Below are 17,430 nucleotides of genomic sequence, written 5' to 3' on the forward strand. Positions count from 1 at the left end.
TTTTCAGCTGGCCATTCCAGTGGACAAGCTGCGGTCGAAGAGGTTGTCGACAAAGAGTTTACAGAGTCTCCAGTGCTTAAAAGGCCTCAGTACGTGTCCCGGAAACTTTTGTTTAGGCTGATGAACAGTCTTGAAGAGGATCATATCATGAGTTCTGTGGATAGAAGTACGATAATGTCTTCAAACTCTGATATCAGAAGTATGGCATTCCATCTGAATTATTTAGTCAACCTCAAAGGTCAAGCAGCACGCAGGAGGATGACATCTCACTTGAGGCTTTTAGAACCTCAACTGTACGGTGAGTTGTAGCTTTCCTTGGCGACCATGTTTAACCATTATATGCCTATATTTTATCAACCAGACACACCCATCTTGTTACCACTGTACCATTTTATTCACAATGTGTCCTGTTCAGGTGTTTATTATATACAATTTTGTGAAAATGTATTTTCCTCCTTCCTAAGTTTCTCATTACATAGTACCACATCTAAATGCTTCTGATCATCAAGCTAGTTTTGACAAAAATACCGTTTGTAAATGGTGATTTTAAAATTAAATGAAGAAATCACTACATATTAGACAAAGAGAGAGGAGAAAAGATATCAAAAAGAAACATACACTATAATGTTATAATCCAAAGTAATTTAAGAACAAACAAAAAAGTGATTGAAGTCGATCAGTTTGGAAACGATTACAAACCCATTTTCAAGGTTTAAGGCAAGCCATACTGAGCCCATATCCACAAATAGTGAAAACAGGGAACAAATATGAACAATCCTAGGGGTGGTCGTCCAACAAAAATGACTCTAAGAATGTAATAACTCATCCAGGAGGTCACAAAAGAGTACAAAAAATATATCCACCAGCAATAACGTTAACAATTTGAAATCAAACCTGTTTCAACAAGTACAGATCTGAAGTGAATCAGGCCAATACAAACTACTACTGCTATTTTGATCACAAATTATTCACATTTAATTTGTAAACCTTGTCTCCTTTTTTTCCACAGGGTGCCGCCTCGTTGATGAATATAAAGACATGCTGATCGACATGGTTGAAGATGTTGACATTATAATACACGATCTCAACGCGAGGGGGGTTTCTGTAAGTGATGAAATCAAAGCCATCCACAACCCCAAGGAAAAGATGTCCAAAGTCATCGATAATCTGAAATCTGTGGAACAAAAACAGATCTTCTACACCATCCTACGGGAGTGGATGCCGTATGAAATACACACCATTTTAGTGAAAATGTAAGTCTCTTAAGTTTTGCATGTGACTGTGATGTGTGTGTGTGTAAGCTTCATTTATTTTTATACTCAACCTCTTCCAGGGAAACTGAGTCATCATTGATGGAGGGCGACAAATACTTTGAAATAGTGACAGTAAGTACATCTTATACAAAATGTTGATTGTCTTCCTCCATATTGGGATTCCTGACGTGACCCCAGAAAGAAATTCTATGAAGAATCCAAACAACATGGAACTTAATTGCATGTTCATTCCTACAACCAGGTGAAGTGGTGCACTGAAAATGCAACAGTTGCCAAGGATGAATGGATTAAAAAAGAGCCGGAAGTGAGCCATGACGGTGATGTTACCTGGTACAGGTAAAAGACATTTTCAACACTTAGTGCACCCTGATTGTTTCTGATTTCAAATGTGAATCATGATGCGAATCCATTTTGTTGAATGTGTCATTAGGAATGAATGGGGAATTTTTTCCGTGGAAATTTTACTGGTGAAAATGTTGAATTTTTGGTCAGTGGGAATTTTCGGCAAGCTCAAAATTGTTCCTAAGGGAAATCGATTGAGCGATTGGGAACGATGGGAATCTGTTTTGTTGAATGTCCCATTGATAATGAATTAGGATTTTTGGGGGTTGAACATTTTCAATTCTGGGAATATTGTGAATTTTTGAAATGAGAAAAACAATAGCCCGCAATACATGAATTTTCAAGTTGGAATGACGTGAATCGCATGAATTATGTGGAAGTAGATGCATGTCAAAATAATAGGGTGGATGAAACAGGAATAACGTGTAAATACTTTAGGCATTCACTCAATTATTACTGTTTTTTCTTTTAAAAGTTTGATTTCATTTATGTTTTTTCAAACGTTATCATTAACTATAATGACCTGGTGTCCCACACCAGCTTCTCTTCTGTACCAGGTAAATTTGAGTGCAGTGTCTCAGGCTTTCGTTGGATTTGTAAGGACTCACTTTTGAGCTTCAAGTACCGCTTTGGCAGATGGTGGGACCACGATCACACAATGGAGTCCCTGCAGTGCATGCCCGCAGGCCCCCTACTGGACATCACAGTTACTGATGGGCAGTTTGATGAGGTCTATCTGCCACACTGGATCTGCACAAGTGAGGATGACTGTAATTAAGACGTCCCATAGAGTGCAAATTAACAACGGTTCATTTTCTCTTGTGCAGCTGCTAATCCTACAATTTTGGAGAAATTTGCAGTTCTGCATTCAGACACTGATGGAGTTGCTGTGGAAAAAGTGTTCGAGGTCACACCATCCCATGTCAAACTACCACAGCCGGTTTTCTCTGTACGAGGAGTACTTCTCCGCTTTTGGCGCAAGCTTGGCTTTCCTGTGCCTCTGAAGTGCAAAGTGTTGATATATAGGACCAAGAAAACATTCCTGACGCTGCATGTTTACCTGATCCCGAACGACTCTGCTCTTGAAGAGGTCATTATGTTTTGATGGCGCAACTGTGACTGCTGCAGCCAATTTAACTTTTGCTGTTGGCGAAGCGCTTTGTAACTGTTGTGTCTTTGTCCATCACAGGAACTACGCAAGAAAGCAAAAGAGAAGGGCTATGAAAGTATTGACAAGCCCCTCCCCGAAGGGACCTTGCAAATGGATGACGAATTCAAAGTCAAAAGTGATGATGACGGTGCAGAAATAGGCCCAGATGTAAGGCTGAAATTGCCTTTATATTAACTAAACAATTAATTGTACTAATAAGACCGCTTCAAAAATTTTACTTCACAAGCACCTTACACACTGTTACCACCCGCTTTTTTCCCACCTGTGCTCACTTTAAGACCCGTCGCCGGGACCTGTACTACCTGTTTTATTGGCCATCCTGCACTCACACGGGAAAATTCACTGGTCTATAATGTTTATCTCTAAAACATAGAGAATGGATGGATGGACTCTTTGGCAAGACTCCACCATATCTTTGTGTTCTGCTCACAACGCATACCGGCACCCGCACTCTCTGTTACAGCAGTTTTATTAACCAGCAGTTTAATTCTTTTGTATTTCTTTCACAGGCGTTAACGCTCACATATGAAAGTAGGGACCCTAATTACTTTGAGGTGTTCATTGAACAACCAAGGAATACATTCACTCTCAAACTTGAAAATTCAGCTGGAACAGTGTGGAGCTGCAGGATTCGACAACGTGCGTGATCATTTTAGAAATATCGCAGGTCTGTCTGTCTACATTACAAGCAATGTGGTGGTCAATAATTAGTTTTGTTTTGTTTTGGTTTCAGTCGACTACTCAAGTGGTGGAGATGCTGTGCCTGAACTGAGCACATTTGGTGAGAAGCTTTTTGTTTTACTTATTTTTGTATCGACTTAACTAAAAATACTCAACAAAATAAAATATTGTTTAAAACCAGACGCAAGTGTGCATGCAAGATAACATAAAAAAAACCCTACACATTGTTTAACCTTCAAAGTTATTATTATTATTATTTTTTTTTACAAACGAGTGTTAATCACATCGAACATGGAATAAGAAGATAAAAGTTCGAACATAGCATGACATGTTCGTTGATGAGTTTGCTCATTGATAATTCTACAGTGTATTTACACCAACATTTCAAAAATCTTAAACGTGACAGAAAGATAACGGCTTTGGACTGTAATGTTGAAGACACGTTCATTCACAATTGCTGCAGGATGTTAAGTCCCACAGTACTACACAAACAAAAGCCTAACGAAAGACCATTTTAACATTTTGCGTTTTTTTCCTCCCCCAGATGATGAGCTTCTCAGAGTGAGGTCTGACTTTATTGACCGGGTCAGTCCGGAAGTTATTAATCAGTTATTGGACGACCTTTTGGGTGTTTGCCTGAATGATGGTGAGAGAAAGGCCATAACAAAGGGGACGAAGATCCCCGCGCACAGAGCACGCAAATTGATAGATACGGTAAGGAAGAAAGGACCTGAAGCTTCTGGGAGGATAATCTTTCACCTGGAGCAGAGGGACAAGACACTTCATGGCCTGTTGGGGCTGCCCTCCGCCTCACAGCTCCAAGTGGCTAAGGTGCGTCAATCTTATACAAAGAAATTTCCACATTAATCACTAGGGACGCTGGCGTGACGACCGGGGCCTTGCATGTGGGTGTAAAATAAATGTATTTTATAATACAGCGATACCTCAGCTCACGAACTTAATTGGTTCCCAGAAAGTGTGTGTGAGGCGAAAAGTTCGTCTTCCAAACATTTATTTCCCATAGGAAACCATTAAAATGAGAATAATCCGTTCCCAGGTCCCCATAAAACATAATTTTCTACTAAATAAGCCTTAAAACTACACAAAATATACCTTATTTTATGTATAATAAATGTGCTATTGTATTGTAATTAAAGAAGTACACTGTACTGTATAATAAAGTCGTTTTATTTGCCTTTGTGATGGTACAGTAGTTGATGGCTTGATGGAATGGAGTGGGAGGAGGAGGGAGGGAGTTTCTGTTTGGAAGGAGAGTCACCTTCCATAAGGACTGTAGGTAACTCAACCTCCGGTGTGGCTTCTCTTCTTTGCTTCTTAGGAGACTCTTTATCCTTTGTGCTGACTAAAAACCTCTTAATTGACACCTGTTGCTTTCTGAGTTGTAAGGTCTTACAAAACGGAGGCATTATCATTCATCATGTTGATGATTCTCATAGCCACAGTCTTTTCTGAATGGTACTGTTCGATAAAAGCCTGCACATCACTCCACTTAGTTAACATGGTCTTGATGCTCTCACTTGATGCTGCAGCCATCTCGCCATATTCTTGCTCAAGAGTTGGGAGACAACCACCCTACCACTGAGCCATGCCGCCCCCACACTCTTAGCACAATGATACGTATGTTAGACATCCCAAAAAGCCCATAAACATGTCAAGCTCGTGAGAGACCTCTCAGCTGTAAAAAAAAAAAGTTAAGTAGAAGCGCCCGTGGCTAAAACCAGTCCGTGGCAGGGTTTTTACTTTCTGGACCTGGATTCCTCAGTCCTGTTAAATATGCACTGCCCTACATAAATATTGGCATCCTGGATAAGAGGTGTTCTTTCACTTTTAATAAATTCAAATGGATGAATCTAAAATGTGCCCTGCCAAGTTTAGCCACAGGAGTGCGCTGTTGGCTTGTGTTTGAAAAGGCAAGCGGCTGCAGAATGATGCACACGAGCACCCTACAATTAGGTTGTGCCTCCTGACCAGAGTCTTGACCAATTCTTTCTACCATATCTCCATTCCTAATATATATTTTTGCTTTGAAGGTTCATTCCGAGCCAAGTGGAACTTGAGGAAAACATACTGGCTCAATCCTTTGTGTTGAACTTTTGTAAGAGGCTCCACCTTCCATTCAGCAGTACAACAGCATTCTTTTTTCATCCTGGATAAAATTTTTTTTTATATTTAAATTATTTTATTAATTTTTTTTTTTTTTATCGACAACATCTTTGCACCTCATTCCTCATTTTTTTTATGTCAGTTTCAAATCCTAATATCACTGACAAGGTAAGTGTAGCTAAAGTACGACATCTCTAATGAGGTTCTTTGTAAATGAAAGAGTTCCAGTTGCTCATTTTTTTCCAGACTCGCCAACCTCACTGGATAAACTTAAATATTATAGTATGCAATTGGACCTTCAGCTGATGAAAACACAGGTTATTTATTTGTGGTGGATAGAGATTGAGGCCAGATGCGAATATAGTGAAAATCAGACTCCCGCTAAATGAGGTCTCTATTCACCTGTGATGCATCACAAAATTATACAAACTTATACAACCTAACATACCCTTCTTAGTAGAGTTAAAAAGTGCATTTTTTTTCAAATAGAAATGCTTATATTATATTTACTAAAAATATGTACAGGTATTAGCTCATTAAAAGTGTGAATAGGTTGATTTTTTTTTTTGTAGGAAGACAAAAAAAAAAGAATCATGTAATATTTTTAAACTGACCATACAAAAGTTTTTTTTTATGACTTGAGGAAATATTTTCTATCTGATTGATCCATACAATAAATAGGACATTTTAATCGACAAAAACTTGTCGTGTCCTTCGTTCCTGTCCAAAGGTTGTTTTTATTAAACGGAAGATGAATTTTTATCAGCCTCTTGTTCATAAAACTTGCATAATAGAGGGATGAAGGGAACATTATAATTTAGTAAAATGCTAATTGACAAAACTAATTTTCTTTCACAGTGAGAGACCTTGCGGGCCCTGGAGGTGAATGCAAGGTACAGGGCATTTATCATTGCTTTCCCTTACACATTATACATCAGCATTCTCATAAAGTAAGTTACAAAGAGACAAAAAATCCCTTAAAAAGGGGAATATATGAAAGTGGAAGAAAAGCTCGGTCAACATGGACACAACATGGAATACAACGGCTCAAGGATTAGGTTTGTACACTTTTTTTGTTGTTGCAAGTTTTCCAATAACTTATCAATGACTCCTCTAAAGTTTTTTCACTTAATTTCCAAGACCTGGCGGTTTTTTTTACCCACGTTCTTGTGTGAAATACAGATTTGTTATTCTATTCGATTTGTTGTTGTTTTAAAAGTATGATTGCTGTATTGTGCCACTATGTTGAAATTGACAAAAAGATCAGGCAATTTAAGAAAACCAAGTATTTATTAACTTATTTAGAAAAATAATGTATTTTGTGGCAATATAGGCACGGAACCTTTTTTATTTCTTTATTTCTTTTTTACTGGGGGTTGGGGGTGCAGGATTCACCAATTTTGGTCCTGGGGGTCTGAAGTCCTGCAGGTTTTAGATGTTGCCGCCTACTAGCACACCTGATTCATATAATCAGCACATCAGCATGCCTGATAACGATCCTGATCTTTAGTATCAGGTGTGTTGGTAGGCGGAAACATCTAAAACCTCCAGGACTCCGGACCTTGAGGACCGGAATTGGTGAACCCTGCTGTAGAGTATGGGATGGTTTCACCAAAAATGGCAGTTTCTGGCCAAAAAGTGGAGAAAATTTGCTTTTTGTGAAAAGAAACACGTCAAACTGAACAGTGACTTTGAATCCATTTTTGTTTTGGTGACACCTCATCCTAAACTATTACACTTTCAATCAAAATGTAGAATATTTGGTGAATTAAGAAACATGTTTCATGTCAAGTAAAAAAAAAAGTTGACACTTTTCTTCTTTTAATTATTCTTAGCAAGTCAGTGTCTCATCAGTGGTGATCTATTTTTAGAACAGATTCCAGTTACTCGTACGCAATGCGTTTGTCTCGTGTGTGGCAAGTAAGTATGTACAGAGGTGTACTAATTATGAACACATTGACTGCTAGTCTCACTAACATATACCAGGCCAACCGCAACAAGAACCGATGGTCTGTAATTCAACCATCCGGGCCTGATCCAATCAGCCGCATTCAGCGGGAAAAGTGTAAAATTTACCTTCAAGCCAAATGCGCTTTTCGAAGATTTATCTGCTTGTCAAGACGGCACCAAATTCAGAAAGACGACGTATGACACGAAAGGTCCCGTCTGACAGGGGAGGACGGGCGTACAATCTGTGAGATGTGTGACGGGCGCAGAGATGAGAAAATGGTGCTCCCACTACAGTGGCCTCAAGTCAGCTGACGTCCATATGAGTGACAACTGTCACTAGTTCTAATCAACAGCTGGCTGACTGCCAGGTTGTGGTCAATTCAAAGTGGTCCCAAAGCAGAATGGATTATTACACATTTCCTGTATCTTTCCGTGGTAATCAAAGTCAACTGTTTTGCGGGGAATGCCTCCATTACATCACAGAATATCAACATACAAGTCAATTGGAACCCGTATTAGACACAAAATTTGCAGAGTTGAAATGTTTTGTCTGAACTTACGAATACATGGCAGGAACTGCAAGAGATGGTTAAAGCACACACTTGTACTATGAATACGTACGAAACACTTTTTATCACGATAAAGAAGCGGCGACAGCAGCGACCGTCAACGTTCTTGACGTGCGTGCGTACGTGCTATTGCTAGTCAAGCTAGCTAGTTACAACGAGCTACTTTGGTCACTCTTCTGTACTGTATTTCTAAGTTTGAGGACGTTTGAAAAATACTATTTAAGTGTTTTGGGATAAAAAATTGTGATATATTTAGACTATTATCACATTTTAGGAGTGAGCCAATTAGTCGTAGAAATTCGCAGGCTGGCTGAGACTACGGGTCCCGATCCCAGAACAGAACATCGATAAATATCTAAGAGTCTACTAAAGTCTAAATCTGGCTGCGCTAATATTCCCATTTGTGTGCTGCCGTTTAAAATGAGATAAAAAGTTTGACGTACGCCAAAAGATAATCATGACGTCCGCTAGCCAGAGGCCAAACTGCTCTGTATTTGTTTAACTGTGTCGCTTTAATGCAAGGCAGCTCATCTGTTCCATTTGTGTGTGTAAAAAAAACAAACAAATCATTTTTCTTTTGCAAAATATTAAATGAAAATCTGTTGCAACATTATTAGGACAACTTTGTCAATCTTGATCTTTGATCACGTCAGAACTGCATTGAAAGGGAACAGATTCATACATTCTTTCAACTTTCTCTTTTTTGACTTTTTCTGGGCTTGCCCCCCCCCCCCCCCTCCTGACCTATCATGATCCCAAAGCAGTTCTCAGAGGTTGGTTGTCATATTAGATGGATGAGGCCATCAGCGGACAGCCTGTGGTTGAGACCAGTGTTAGATATGATGAAGGTTCAGGACAAAGTAGCATCAAGAAAATATAAAATCAACATCGAGACTCTCGTCCGTACTTTGTCCTTGTAAAAACTAATTTTCTATATGTTACAGTTTTGTAATGACAGAAATGGAACATTGAAAGCAACTGTGACTACTACCTCCACTTGTTGGTTGTTGTTTTTTTTTTTTTCTCTCTCTCTGTAGAGCTCAGTATTGTTCATTCGGTAATTTTACAGATTTTACATGTCATCATTGCTCTCTCTTTTTTTAATTTTTTTTAAAAAATATTTTATTTTTTATTATGTATGTGCATGTGCGTGTGTGTGAGTGTGTATTGATTAGTTTACCTAAAACCTATTAAAAAAAATCCCATACCGTTCACCTAAACCGAAGACTTCAGAAGCCAGAGCCGCGAGGCCGTCAGGAGACCCGAGGAAGGACCAAAGAAAAAAAAAAGGAAAGTGAAATCCAGCACCGACCAGACACCACCCAGCGGCCATCTTGTTTTAAAGCTGTCATGCATCTCCAGCTCTGTTTAATTAACCCTGGCAGCAAGTCCAGTCCACTTATTAGGTCAGCTGCTATTTTAGATTGATTGAGCCGTCAGATGCTTTGACCTTTTCCACCCAAATGATACGCCGTTTATGGACTTCAGCTTTCTATACTCCTTATCTATGAATGCTTTGATTAAAAAAAAGAGCAGCGCGGTGTCCTAGGGGTTAGTCAATTTTGACTAATGTAGCACAACGCTTTTTATTTCATTATTGTTTTTTATTGTAAGAGTAACTGTTTGTTGATGCTTGTTGTAGGTGTGGAGTATTCACGCGTCGCGTTGCCTTGTGTATAAAATGTGCTACTAGAAATAAAATTGCCTTTCCGCTCTTCGTATTCAGAATCTTGCCACGCTCCACACATGCACTGCGTGTGTTGGGATAACCGAAGGTGTTAGACTGAATTGCCGCAGAGGATAATTGCGGCTGTTCTCCGTGTCAGCCTTGTGATTAATCAGTTAGGTGCCACTTGCCCCGAGCGAGGCAAAGATAGCAATCATCTTCTCTGTGACCCTGATCAAGATAAGCGTGATATAAAAAAAAAAAAAAAATGATAATGGATGTTTCCTGAAGATCGCATCTATATTTGGTTGTGCTGTTGGTCTGAGCAGTGACTTTAGTGGCGCAACACCACGAGGAGAAACAAGGAGTGCTTTTATGTTTTTTAAATTTTTTTTTTTTATCATTGGCAATAAAGAAACATGAGATTATAAGCAGCATTCTTATTTTGTGACTTTTATGTCAACAAAAAAAAAAAAGATTTGCTTTCAAATTGCTTCTCTTTGAGGTGCCGTTGTTAAAAAAAAAAAAGCTATTGGTCAAGTATTGAGTTGTAAGGAAGAAATCTGACAGCCATCTGGGAAATGAATACAGATCTGTGACGCACGAAGCTTTTCAAATGCAACCAGATTGCTGCTGAAAAGAAAATTGAGGAAATGTATAATTTTCTTGTCTGTGATTGCCTATAGGTGTGATTGTGACTGTGAATGGTTATTTATATGTACTGTGTGATTGACTAGCGCGCCCAGCAACATTTTGAAAATGTTCCCCATTTAATGGCTAAACTGCACACTATGTATACTTTTAAACCATATTTTACACTGACTTAAAGTACAGTTTTAAAACAGTTTTGATGCCATGTATTGCAATTGCAACCATTCTGTTCTAATGATTGATCGATTGAATGTTGAAACTAGGACATATTTACTAAATGAAGTCCAAAATTGGAGTAAAAGCGTAGTCTAAAAAAAATTCAAAATATTGGCTTGCCAAGTGTATATAGTGGAATATAATGGACGCCAGATTCAACATACATTAAATACTTCTAACGAATCTGTTTAAGTCTGTTAATCCCATAATTGACCGCAACATGCCGCAGCGCCAGTAAATTACGTTTTGGCGCCATCATCAGAGAGAGACTGGTCACATGTCTCCAGGTTGCGCCGCTCTCTCGTCATAGAAAAGGACTTACAAGTAGAATATAGCAGGCAAGAATGTGGCGGCCATTTTTGTAGTGCAAAGAGTCCCTACAAACGTAATGGAAAGCGCGGACGCTAGCTTAGCATCGCTGCAGGCATGCAGCTCACAAGGAGCATGTCGTATCGTTACATATATACTGTATATATATATATATATATATATTCACAATACTTTTGTATTGTACTGTCATTTTTAGGCCACAAGAACAAGAATTTTGTACTGTTCAGCGAATTTCTAGACCACAAAAAAAAAAAAGTACTTCGATGTAACACACAGTCAGCTAACGGACGACCTTTTCCCACAATTAGTCCATTAAATCGAGGTTTTATTGTATTCAAATAATTCCAGGACTACATTAAAAATGGTCAGATGACAAAGAATGTGATATAAAGTAGGGATGTCCCGATCACGTGATCGAAAATCGGGCCCGATCACGTGGTTGGCGACTCGATCGGAATCGGATGTTGTCTCCCGATCAGGGCTCGGATAAATATATGAGGTTATTTTTATTTTTTTTTTTAAATAACTTTTTATTAGATCTGGAGTTGCGCGATGAGACTTTCATTTTTCCACACAGCGTGCGTCCCGGCGTCACTTTGCAACAGTGTCATCATAAATCGAAGACCCCTTGCGTGAGGGAATTAAGGCTGTTTAACAACATTTTGGTACACACCAATTGTCGCTGTTGCGAAGAAATCTGTTAGCCAAAGTAAACGTAAGAAATGTACGGTGTTACGGATTCCACCAATTCCAGTCATTCATTTATTTTCATATTAAACGGTACCGCAGTACTGGTGTGTTTTTCTTAGTTGTTGCATTTCTCATAATCCAGCGCAAAAATAAATGGTCGGGTATGCTGTCGAGTCTGAAAAAAAATCGAGCAGTGCAAGGAATCATTACAAGAGAGTTAAAGGAAATATGGTAAGGAATTTATTTTGAGACTGGCTCTCGACTTTATACCGAATCTTACAGAATGATTAAAAGCCAATAATGTGTTAGTCTGTCCTGCTCATCCATCTGTGAAATGAGCTCCCACACAATTTATTCCTGTGAAAGACAAACCTTGAAGAATGCTGTGAATTATAGTTTTCTCAAGTCATTTAATGCAAATATTGTAATTCTTTTCAAGCATTCAAACCGCAATAAGCTAATCTTTTAGCACTTTGCGCTGCGGTCAGCCAAGTTTTGTGCTATTTACTCTTGACTTTGACTTGATTGCGTGCACTTAAACATCAGTTCCTATTGTGTCTCTGGACAACCCATTTAAGAGCAACAATCAATTGACTGCTTAGGTCAAAGACACACACTTGAAAAAAAATATGTATGTGAGACCGGGGACCGCAATCAGTTAGCTTATTGTTTGACTGACTGGATTTTAGACCAAGTTAAGTTAGAAGAATCAAGTAAGCTTTGATTTGAAGATTTTTTTTTTATTTATTTATTTTTTTTTACATACTCATTCGTGAACTGCTATTAAGCCTTAAAATCGAGCGTGTTCATCATCACAGGAGGAGCGCGAATGCTGCCAAGCATTTTCGAAACCTAATTGACTGTGTCCCCGTGTCAGACAGGTCAAAGCAGGGCGCCCTCGAAGAATCAAAAAGTACTTAGCAAACAATGTGACCCTGGTCTGTTGGCCATAAGGCTTTTCAAAGCAGTTTAAGCGGTCACCTGTCATGGGAACGCCGCACCTGCCAGGCCAGCATCTGTCGATTTGACACACGCGCACACACAGATATTCTTTCCGGACAAAAACTGATGCTCTGTGCCCCCCCCTCCTCTCTAACCTCCAGCACCTGTCCTTTCTTGTCCACAGCGGTAAAGTCCACGGCCTGAAGTGCCGCACAGATGGGCGCTGACTCCCCAACTCACCCCCCTCCCTGACACTCCTGTGTACTAATTTGCCCTCCAGGCACCTTTGCCTACATTAGCATGCAATTACCTTACGTTGCCATTACAAATATTCAAATGAAGCCACCAAGCTGAAGTTGTTATGTTATAATATATTCTTCGTTAATTAGTGCGTCTGGCGCACACACTGTCCAAGAAAAGGTTGGAACCGTACTTTGAGCTGGAAAGCAGTAGTTGAGCTAACTACACTTAAAATGAAAAAGAAGATAGTGTTTGTTTTTACGGAAGCGTGGGAATCTTTGACTGTCTCACTGACTCCGATTTTTGGGTCTGTGAATCGATTCAAAATGATTTGATTGACGATTTCCAGTTTCAATTTATAGATAAGCAAAGAATCGTCATGATCTACTCCAGTCTGAACCGTTAATGCTAATTAGCGTGCTACTCACTTTTATCACTCAAAAGAACGGCTATTCATACAAAACGCTTAAGGAATGTATACAGAGAAGCATCTTAACATTACTCACCGGCATATGCTCTTCCTACGCTGCAAAAAAAAACTACTTTCATTGGCACAACTTGATCAGGGATTTTTTCGTTCTACTCTCGAAAGTGGCTACAACTTAACAGTGTATCAGAATGCGTTGAACCACACTGCCCCTAAGTGGCCAAATCGGATACAACATGAACAGCGTTTCCAGTAAAGGCACACACAAACAAGGGCAAGACGGTGTAAAATAATTTAAATAGACAATTAAAATTGATTAAAAATGGTAATAAATGAGAATCGCGATTCTTATCGCATTTTTGGCACATTTTTGTAGCAGATGATGATAAGATCACATTTTATGATCAATTTATGCAGAAATCCACGTAGTTGTAAATAGTTCCGTTTTTTTTTCCTGCTATGTATTTTAAAAAGTAGGGTGACCTTTGCTATATATGGTATGAAGAGAGTAGGGGTGTGAATTGCTTAGTGAATTGCTTTGATTCCAATTAATCCTGATACCAATCTGTCAATTTTTGCGTTTTTTTTTCATTTATTTTTTTTACTCAAATTTAGAAAATACTCATCAGTAAACTTGTACATGTTCACGGTAAGATTTGTATGAAAATGTACTTCAGGCTTATAACTGAGTCACTGTATTTAACCAACAGGTTGCAATCCGTTTCATGTTTGGAAAACGTTGAAATAAAATTTTAAGGTTTAATGTTCCATTAATATAACATTCCTCCATGCTTAAAGTGTGAACCCTAACCACAATTAAGACATTCTGTTGACTATTTCCATCAAAAATGGACCTTTATATGTGCGCTGTAATATCGCGATATATTTTTTACATTTTATATATATATATATATATATATTTATATATTTTTTAACACCCCTAAAAGAGAGTATAGTGCTTTATATACGTTTTATTTTTTTGTGAATCAATTTGTGTTGCATCTTTATGTCCGAAAGATTATACAAATAAAGTTTGATTTGATTTTAAGTTCAGCTCAAGAAAAAATGGGGAGTAAATACAAAAAGTGTTGTGTCTGTTGATCGTTTTTAACCTCCCCTCCTCCTTAGCGTTCCGAACATCAGTTTCCCTAAAGTGATTTTGAAAGAATGACTTTTGGGATGACACTTTTGTCTGCTGATGAACTTCTTTCATAACAAAGTCATTAATTATGTTTGTGCGAGTCTTGGCTTGTCATCACTGCAATGCCCCAACAATCTTCTTTCTATCACACTTGCAGCCACGAGCTCCGCCCATGCGTCGCACCGTCAGATAGAACTGATGTTGTGGGACAGTTTTCATTTGCTGATGCTGAATTGATGTGACATTGTTGAACTTCACCGCAAGCACTGCGATGGTCTTTGAGATCTCACGAAGAACTGAAAGCGTGCTGGAGGACTTTGGTCAAACATATTAAACGTGTCTCTTCTCGACCCCCCCCCGACCTCCATTTTGATCCACTCACATCACCTTGTATTTTAATTGCTGTTGAAATTCACTTTTGCTTATGAAGCCAGTCGCTCGGCTGGCAATTAAAATTCTGGCAAATTCTGTGAAGGAGGGTCCACAAACAGATAAGGGGACGTCATTTTAAAAAATGACTATTTCATAAAATGTTGCTTTTTGGGGACATTCTATGTTTTTCAGCGAAACAAACGAATAAACAAACAAAAAAACTAAAACCTAAACCTCGGACTCACACTGGCCGTGTTTTCTGATATATGGATTTTTTTTGACAGCTGCTGTTGAATACCAGATAAACACGACTGCCTTTTAACAGCAGGCACCTTCACGTCCGGAAAATTTGTTGTGAACAAGGACATGAACTTCCACTCTGCTGCAACGCCTTCAAATATGCGGTAAGGCTTACATCATTTGCATCGATCAGTTTGCCCATTTTCCCTTTTCCGCCGAGACACACTCATCTGCCGACTGCTTTTTTTTCCCGGGAGCATGATTGAAGCGGGTGATTGGCTTCAGTTCAGCGCCCTGATTGGTTCACTTCTCACTTAGTCCCGTCTGTTCCGTTGTCTGACAGGTTATTTTCTCCTACCAGCATATGATTTCTTCTTCTTCTTATTGAATTTCATCACTGTTTTTTTTTTTTTTTTTTTTACTTTTTTGTTTCGTCTCTTTGTTTTAAGAGATTGTCAATCAATTTAGTTACAGTCATCGCGTAAATGAATGACTTCTATTTTAGTTTTTTTGTCTGAAAAAAAAAATTTGTGATGTAATCAATGATGAAAATTCTTTATTCAATGAAATGGGCTCTTTGCACAAATCCACTACTTCCTGATCTCAATACCTTCATTTCCTGTCTTTCATGGAGTGGACAAACTGATTAAGACAGGTGTGCCTGACCTCAGTAACCATGACGACAACGGTCAGGCACACCTGGATTAGTCAGTTTGTCCAATCATGAAAGACAGGAAATGAAGGAGGTGTATTGGGTTCAGGAAGTAGTGGAATTGTGCAAAGGGCCCATTAACACTCGTACCATGTTTTTCCTTCAAATTAAAACCAATACAGCACCAATTGACAATTCCAAACAGCATTTCCACCAGGTAGCTTGTTAAAGTAATCAAATGACATTTCAGCATATTTTGATACCAAAACAATCCTCATAAATCAAATTACAACGATTCAAAGTCCAATGCTTTTCAATGAGCGGAGAGCGCCATTTTGCCGAGTCGACCGCCATTTTGACTTAACCTCGAAATTGTTAATGTTAATGTCCATGCAAAGAAAATAGCACTTCCATTTTAATAACATGGAGTTTTACACACGAACAAAAATAAATACATTCCCTATTTTAAACATGTCAGTCAAATAGTAACAACAACAGACCTTAAATTTACATACCTCATTCCGCTCTCCATGGGCGCTAAAATAGTTCCAACATCATCTAGCTTGCCTTCTTTTAGTACACACGTCACAATTTGAAGCTACGGACGATACAAAATAACAGATGTGAATCACAATGTTAAATCCATCCTAATAGAAAACAAACAAAAAAATATCCTGGACATCCCGTGCACCAATGTCCCCAAGAGAAGCAAACCGGAAGACAGACATCGCAAAAAAAAAAAAAAAAAAGACGAAAGGAAGAGAAGACGACGGAGCACGCGCGCTTCAACAAAGGCGGAAAACGCCACAAGGTGGCACTATAGGACAACAACATTTTGTCCATGCACGTACAGACGCTCCCCTACTTACGAACATTCGAGTTACGAACAACGGTACATACGAACATGTCTGCGCGTACAGTATGTCGAAAAATGTTCGGAAAGAGATGCTGTAAGTTAGATTTTGTATTGCGCGTAGTGCTTCTTTCCGCCGCTAATACCGACGATTAGCGCTGTGAGAGCTCATTGGAGGCTGAGCAACGTGGCGAGGAGGAGGAGGAGGAAGAAAACGCCGGTCCCCATGAAGCAGGAAATAACTTTTGAAGCCGATTCCAGCGACGACGAAGAATCTCTCATGATATAAAATCCTCCTCTTCCTCCTCCTCCATCATCTCCTTAAGCATCGAGTACATCTTCCAAAAGTAAGTTAAACTTCATTTTATTTATCTTATTACGTACATGTACATACTGTGTGTGTCTCTCGTTCTCTCTCTCTAACATACGTAGTATGTATTCACTCCATTTTATTAAAAGTTTTTTTCAGTACAAACCAATGCAGGTTACTTGTACAAGCCTTAAACATACTTATATAAACCTTCAATATACTTATATAGGCTTTAAACATAAATTATAATACAAAATATAGCACTGAAGCAACTTACGAACAAATTCACCTTACGAACGATCGTCCGGAACGTAACTCGTTCGTAAGGTGGGGAGCGTCTGTATTGCAAAAAAAAAAAAACAAAAGATAATCAATGCACCTTATCGGGCATTTACAGTCTATACCGCGCTGTTCAACCTCGGCCTTCACTTTCCACCAATCAACTGTTTTCTTCAATTGTTTGTTGCGTTGAACCGTTTAGTCCCACGAGCCCCTATAAATGAATACACATTTTGTCAGCACATTTCACTTTCACCACCTGTTTTTGTCTTTTTTTCTTGAGATCGCTGACAGTGATAAATGTTACAAG

General features: G+C 38.8%; 2 protein-coding genes across 27 annotated transcripts in view; one reads left to right on the forward strand and one right to left on the reverse strand.

Moving 5' to 3' along the window:
• LOC144059609 (gastrotropin-like) overlaps positions 1–17,430 on the reverse strand; it is a 102,389-nt gene that overhangs the window by 10,731 nt on the left and 74,228 nt on the right. For 2 of the 13 annotated variants that reach the window (XR_013295693.1, XM_077578823.1), the window contains exons 5-6: positions 16,194–16,276; positions 7,669–7,784 (exon numbers count right to left, since the gene is read on the reverse strand). The gene's annotated coding sequence lies outside the window, so the exon portion shown is untranslated. Of the gene's footprint in view, positions 1–1,029; positions 1,175–1,220; positions 1,461–2,224; positions 2,385–2,676; positions 5,636–7,668; positions 7,785–16,193; positions 16,277–17,430 lie in introns of those variants that run through there. The other 11 variants (XM_077578828.1, XM_077578826.1, XR_013295692.1 and 8 more) reach the window with 10 other exon arrangements.
• LOC144059608 (caspase recruitment domain-containing protein 8-like) overlaps positions 1–17,430 on the forward strand; it is an 84,095-nt gene that overhangs the window by 7,059 nt on the left and 59,606 nt on the right. For 7 of the 14 annotated variants that reach the window (XM_077578811.1, XM_077578818.1, XM_077578817.1 and 4 more), the window contains 10 exons: positions 8–298; positions 1,010–1,253; positions 1,334–1,385; positions 1,516–1,610; positions 2,157–2,374; positions 2,444–2,706; positions 2,806–2,934; positions 3,297–3,426; positions 3,521–3,568; positions 4,013–4,652. In XM_077578811.1, coding sequence (XP_077434937.1) covers positions 8–298; positions 1,010–1,253; positions 1,334–1,385; positions 1,516–1,610; positions 2,157–2,374; positions 2,444–2,706; positions 2,806–2,934; positions 3,297–3,426; positions 3,521–3,568; positions 4,013–4,335 — 1,793 coding nt within the window. In that variant the 3' untranslated portion in view covers positions 4,336–4,652. Of the gene's footprint in view, positions 1–7; positions 299–1,009; positions 1,254–1,333; positions 1,386–1,515; positions 1,611–2,156; positions 2,375–2,443; positions 2,707–2,805; positions 2,935–3,296; positions 3,427–3,520; positions 3,569–4,012; positions 4,653–4,679; positions 9,826–15,070; positions 15,191–17,430 lie in introns of those variants that run through there. The other 7 variants (XR_013295686.1, XR_013295687.1, XR_013295685.1 and 4 more) reach the window with 6 other exon arrangements.

Source organism: Vanacampus margaritifer, chromosome 10 (assembly GCF_051991255.1).
Source record: "Vanacampus margaritifer isolate UIUO_Vmar chromosome 10, RoL_Vmar_1.0, whole genome shotgun sequence".
NCBI lineage: Eukaryota > Metazoa > Chordata > Actinopteri > Syngnathiformes > Syngnathidae > Vanacampus > Vanacampus margaritifer.